General features: G+C 37.2%; 1 protein-coding gene across 1 annotated transcript; it reads right to left on the reverse strand.

The window, feature by feature from the left end:
• Positions 1–3,482: 3,482 nt before the first annotated feature.
• Positions 3,483–4,436, reverse strand: LOC104866705 (olfactory receptor 7G2-like). Its single transcript, XM_010630867.1, has one exon. The coding sequence runs from the start codon at positions 4,434–4,436 to the stop codon at positions 3,483–3,485; it is 954 nt and encodes a 317-aa protein (XP_010629169.1).
• Between the last annotated feature and the right edge of the window lie 2,225 nt (positions 4,437–6,661).

Below are 6,661 nucleotides of genomic sequence, written 5' to 3' on the forward strand. Positions count from 1 at the left end.
TTTGTGTGTGGAGTTTGCAGTGTAATGTGCCCAGTGCCTAATTCTCTGGAAATGAATCAGTATTGTTGATAACACAGAGAATAACCAGATATGGTGTGTAGAATAAAAAACAACTAATACTAACAAATACACCACACTGATAATAGCAAAAATTTTAGCAATTTATAGGGGCATTTCAGACTGGATACTGACATGCTACAAAAAAGTATATAGTTTGCAGTGTAATGTGCCCAGTGCCTAATTCTCTGGAAATGAATCAGTATTGTTGATAACACAGAGAATAACCAGATATGGTGTGTAGAATAAAAAACAACTAATACTAACAAATACACCACACTGATAATAGCAAAAATTTTAGCAATTTATAGGGGCATTTCAGACTGGATACTGACATGCTACAAAAAAGTATATATATACATATACTTACATACTGTAAATATCTACTAATGCTACCACTATACCATCATTAACAGCACAAAGTAATTCAAAACTATCATATGGTTAACTAAATAACTAAAGATTGATAAAGTTAATGTATATTAAACATGTAATAAAGCTAGGAAAAGGTGGAGTGGGTGAGGCATGGGAGCATGAAAGAAGTATAATGTGAGAAATAAAGGATGGAGGAGAAGGAAGGTAGAAAAGTGAAGTAAATGATCCTACCTCTGAATAAAAGAAAAATAACAGGATTAGATAAAGTAACAGAAAATGATGGAGGAAATAGAAAAATCATACAGTAAATAAAGGAGAAAAAGAGGAAAATCCAACCCCCAATATCCAATGAAGAAAAAAACAAACAAGAAAGCCCCTGAACAAATTCCTTTGTGTTTTTTATTGAGCATTTTCTGTCCAGGTCTGCAATATTGGAATTCCCAAGGTATCTGGTTGGTGCAATGCATCAGAGTAAGACGTAGTTTGTTTCCACACTAAGGATTTTGTGTGTGAATGCTAAATCCTGCCTATCTTTCACACTGGGAGTAGCTGGTCAATGCCCCCCCAGGCTTGTAGTCACGCATGCAGCTCCAGTTTCCATGTTCCTCTGTGTGTCCCAAGTCATGACATTTTCTGCTGAGTTGTAGGGCCTTTGGCTTTTATTTGCCCCCCCACCTTCCTCTAGAAGCCACTCTGTCTGTACAACCCTTGCTGTGGTGACCATCAAAGCCAAGCCATATCCATGTTCATGTTGCTGGATGAGGAAAGCAAACACCATTGAGTTACAGGAAGAATACAGGAAGAGGAGCTGGGATTCATTCAGACTTGGACTTAATAATAATACTTCCAGATCCTGTCCCTTCTGACAACCTTACATGGTTGGCCTGGTTTCACATCGTCTATGTTAGGAAATGTGTCTTAGCTTGGGTATAAAATTCTCAGGGAAGGGGTTTATGTCTAGCACATGGCCTCTCCATGACTGTCCCTTGGGACCACCTACCACCCTGCCACTTTGGAAGGGTGATGCAAATAACTCTCAAGTATAGGTTCTGGAGTTGTTCTCTAGTTCAGTCTTAAATAATTATTTTTCAAAATGCTTCAGATTAGACACTATCAAATTTGGTGGGCACTGCTCTGTATTTCTTCTGCAGTTCTAGTCTGCCTTGTGGAAGGAATCCCCTTCAGAGTAGATTGCACCGCTTCTCATGTAGTTTCACAGTTACAACAAAGGGATGAAGAAAAGAAGTATCATTTTCAGGGCCACTACTCATCTCAGAAGAGAAATATCTGAAAGTTTACTACAAAGAGAGATCTATTATTAATGGAGCAAGGAAAGGGCACTCATTTTCCTGTCTCTAGGATCAAGTTGGGCCTGTCATCCTCATATCCTGCAGTTACCTGATATACTGATCATCTTTCCATTACTGTAACAAAATCTCTGAACTGATAAATTTAAAAAGAGCAAAGCTTTACTTAGTCTCTACACTTGAACATTTTCAAGCTAAGATCAGATGGCCTGATTGCTTTTGAGCATGTAAAGAACAAAGACATTTTCATGAGGAGAAAATGATAGACAAAAGATATTCAATCCATGGTAGCAGAGAAGCAAGAGAGAGTGGTGTTGCTTTCCACTATGTCCTTTAAGGTCACATCCTCAGTTAGCTAATTTCTTCATAGTTGTTACAACTTCTTAAATGAACAACAACTTCTCAAGCATCAAATTCTGCAGCCAAAACCTTTAACTCATGGGCCTTTGGGGACATTTTAGATTCAAGCTATAGAACCTGATGACTGTGAGAACAATCCTAGAATGAAGCCAAATAATGTAGGGCTCCAGGAAGACCTAATCCTGGACATTAGTCATTCTATTTGTCAAATCTTAACAATGAACAGTAATTCCTTTGATAGTCCAAGAACATTTATGTAAATACTTTTTCTCATGAGAAGTAAAATGAGATTCAAAATATAAAATATCTCAAAAACACCTCAAACTGTTGACATACAATCTTTTTATGTGAAGTGGAAAAATGACACTAAGTAGGAAAGATGGTAATATGAATGCAGAAATATGCAGATGACTGAAGGAAGTGTGTGTCACTAATTACTTAATTAAAATAACAGTCCAGTTCTTTAGCATCATGTGGGAAAAAAAATCAAGGCTCAATCTATCAGACTACACAGAGTCTTATTTCCATATTATTAGTGCATCTTTCCATTAAGTTAACTGTTCCAGCACAATCTCTGCAAAATTATTGAGTAAATAATTTTTAAAATTGAGGACTCATGAATGAATCTATTTTCTCATTCTTTATGGCTGAGTAACATTCCATTTTATAGAAAAACCACATCTTCTTTATCCAGTTTCCAACTGATGGGCAAATAGGCTGTTTCCAAGTTTTAGATATTACAAACTGTGCCACTATGGATACATATTGAAGATATACTCCTAAGTGAAATAAATAAGGCACACATATGTAAATACCAAATAGTTTATCTGGTGTGAATAATCTGCAATAATACAGAAGTTCCTAGTAAGATTACTGACATTGATAAATGGGAAGGAAGAAGCTAAAGGTGTAGGGAAGGTGTGATGGGCAGGGGAAGGGTAAAAAGGGAAAAGAAAAAAAATGTGAGAAAATGAAAAGATGGAAATAAAATGGTTGTAGATGAGGAGGGGAAGAGGGTGTAAAGAGAGGGCAGGGTCAAGGGGAAAAATGAGAACCAAGCCTTGTCATGTAGAGGTACAAGATTCCAACAATTAATGTAACTATACTGTATCCCTAAAATGTACCAAGAAACTCAATTAAAGATGAAAAAATTGAGGACTCAATTCATGATTTTCTTTAAATAAATCAGAGCACCACAACAGAGTGCACAGGTGGAAATAATTTGTCAAACAGAACTGGATAATCAAAGGGAAGCACAAAGTACAAGTTGAAACATGCTTAGACATCATATTAAGTGGAAAATTTGGAAGATCTTTAGTGACAGAGTGAGGCTTCTGCCCAGCCTGTATTCTTCTCATTTTGTGCTATTCTAGAAAGGCTAGCTCAAAGCCCAAGACCCCAAGATAAAATAGGCTTCCAAGTAATGAGACGCCTCAAAGCTGTCTTCATTTCCTTGTTCCTCAAACTATAGATAAAAGGATTCACCAACTGAGGGAAAACAATATACATTACAGAAGCCACTGCATTCTTATTAGAAGAGTTACTAAAGGTAGAGCTCAAGTATACACCAAAACCTGTACCATAGAAAAAGAAAACAACAAAGAGGTGAGACCCACAGGTAGAAAAAGCTTTATACCTTCCCCGAACTGATGGCATTCTTAAAATACAGGAGACAATTTTAACATAAGAGAAAATAATTCCAATGAGAGGAAGACCAAAAAATGTGTTTGCTGCTGAATATATCAGCATGGCATTAATAAAGGTATTAGAACAGGCCAGCTTGATGATTTGAGCAAGTTCACAGAAGTAGTGTGGGATTTCCACATTTGTGCAGAAGGACAGTGGCAGTGCTGCCAGACTGTGGAGCAGACCATGCACAATGCCCATGAGAAGGGAGAGTAGAACCAGCAGGACACAGAGACGGGGATGCATGATGGTTGTGTATCTCAGGGGCTGATAAATGGCCACATAGCGGTCATAGGCCATGACCACAAGGAGACAATTTTCTAAAGAGCCAAAAACTAATACAAAACAAAGCTGAGAGAAGCAGCCTGTGTAACTGATTCTCTGATCCTGTGTATGGATGTTGACTAGCATCTTTGGGATGGTAGTGGTGCTTAAACAGATGTCAGTAAAGGATAGGCTGGAGAGGAAAAAGTACATGGGTGTGTGGAGGTGGGAGTCCGAGCTGATGGCCAGGATGATGAGCAGGTTTCCCCCAATGGTGAGAAGGTAGATAAGCAGGAATAGGTTGAAAATGAGAGGCTGCATTTCTGGATCATCTGTCAGTCCCAGGAGAAGGAATTCTGTGACAAGTGTTTGATTTTGGAATTTCATGTTGTTGGTGAATCTGTGCAAAGATACTGTAAAAATAAAATGAAACATAGTTTTTGGCTGAGTATCAGAGTCTCCTGGGCATGATAGAAATGAAAATTTTTGACAGATATCTGTTATATGTGCTCTGAGAATGAGGAAGAACATTCTATGTTTAGCATATATTATCTGTAAATTTAATATTTCTGAAGAGTTTCTAACAGTGCCTTAAACAAACAAAAAATATGAATTCACATTGTATTCCCATGTGAAAATTCAGACCTTTTTCTGCCCCCTTTCCCCTCTGTTTTTCTTCTCTATCTCCTCTTCTAGCTCTTCTATCCTTTATTAAATGTCCATTTTTTTTTCAAAATAGTGGCTAACCCTGGGATTAAAATAAAGCATAAGACATGGATTTTTCTCTCCAGTCCATGCCTTAAAAAATAAATATGAGAATAAATAGCAAATTTATTTTGTAGAGCATATATCCTCATCCTTTTTGGTCCTGTAGACCATTTTCATGGAAGATGCTATTATCAGAGACTTTGGGTGGAGGAACAGGTTGGGGCAATTCAAATGCATTAATTTCTGTGTTCCTCTTTATTTCTATTATTATTATAATGCAATATAGAATGAAACAATTATATGACTCACTATAATTCAGAATCAAGTAAATGAAATAATGAGCAAGTCTTATGCAAACTGGCATTAGCCTTGGATGCTGACATAAACCCTGTTACTAGATATAGTTTGTACAATTAAAATATATCAACTCACTTGCCACTGTATCCTGGGCCACGAGATGCATCTTAACTTACACTTGTCACTCACTGAGTGAGTTTTAGTATGGTTCTGCAAGCAAATGATGCATAATGCTCTCTGCAAACATCTCTGCTACTATTAATCTCTGTTTACGTCCACTTTTTGGCCAGAGCATCAGCACTTGAGCTCCATTCTAGACTATCAAGTATTAGATTCTCTTAAAGAGCTTGGAACCTAGATCCTTTGCATGGCAATTTCAGGGTAGAGTTTGAGCTTCTGGGAAAACATAAAGCTACTGCTCATCAGACAGGAAGTAGAGCTCAGGCAGTAATGTAAGCCATGCTGAGTGGGTGTAAGACAAAGCTTTGATCACCTTGCTGTTGCTCACCTCCTGTTTTGTGCCCTCATTTCTAACAGGTCATGGACCAGTCCAAAACCCAGGATTGAAGGGAAATGGTATGCTGTGAAGTGGTGGACTCTTACTTTTGGAAGTTCTAGTATGACCTGAATGTCTTGTCAATTTACAGATGAGACAGTTACTCTTTTACACCCATGGAGCTATGGCACATGCCATGGAAAAATCTACACACAGGTTCTGATAACACTATGCCAAAGATTTCACTTTCAGACTGCCAAGCGGATCTTCTTGACTCATCTCTGGCAATCCCCTAATAGTACAGAATTAGCATTTCTAAATGTTTCTACATTTCTTATTTATTTCCTTTACAATTGTAATAGTTTCTTGTTGAAGTAAATCCCCAATTATCCCCTTCCTTTCAAAGTGTGCCATCCAGTATGCATTAAGTGAGCTGTAGGATGTGGAAAACAGACACGAGGGTGGACATGAGCAGTGAAATCTGAAAATCTGTGCCTTTAGAGTTGAACCCGGTAATACCATCATCCATTGGAAATACAAGCAATCTGCTTCAGCAATTAATTCTAGGAGAACTATGTTTAAACGTTACTCCCAATCCTATGGGAAAAGCTTTCTGGAATGAGTTAGAATCCCCCCAGTACATAAAACTAAAAAGCAAACAAACTACTAACAAATTTAAAAAAAGTAAAATGCAGAGTCTCATAAAAATGATAAAAATAAAAATGAATTATTCCTTTCTAGAAGACAGAGACTTAAAATTTTACGTGAACTCTGATACGTAGGCATTCAAATAGGAAAGTCCTTTGTGAGCACTGCTGTATCTCCCCCAGGGGAAGATAAAAACAGCTACATTAACAATGATCATTTGGTGAAAAATGAGAGTCATTGGCTCTGAATTTACTTTATTCTCCAGTAGTTGCTTTTAGAATGGGAAGATAATCTCTAACTAGATGTTTTACATTTTTGTAATGGAAGCTGTTTAAAGTGTGTGTTCATTAGCTGTAGCGTGGAGTTCTTTTTCCAATGTGTGTTTCACCAGCATGTTATGCACATACAGTAAATATATAATATTTATGTATTATAATTACCTATAATTATACCCCACATTCTC

The sequence above is a fragment of the Fukomys damarensis genome, unplaced genomic scaffold, assembly GCF_012274545.1.
Source record: "Fukomys damarensis isolate Sample0158 unplaced genomic scaffold, DMR_v1.0_HiC HiC_scaffold_37, whole genome shotgun sequence".
In the NCBI taxonomy this organism is placed as follows: domain Eukaryota; kingdom Metazoa; phylum Chordata; class Mammalia; order Rodentia; family Bathyergidae; genus Fukomys; species Fukomys damarensis.

Bases quoted from the DNA above. Each gene is read 5' to 3' on its own strand.
- LOC104866705 (XM_010630867.1), bottom strand. From the start codon at position 4,436: ATGAAATTCCAAAATCAAACACTTGTCACAGAATTCCTTCTCCTGGGA.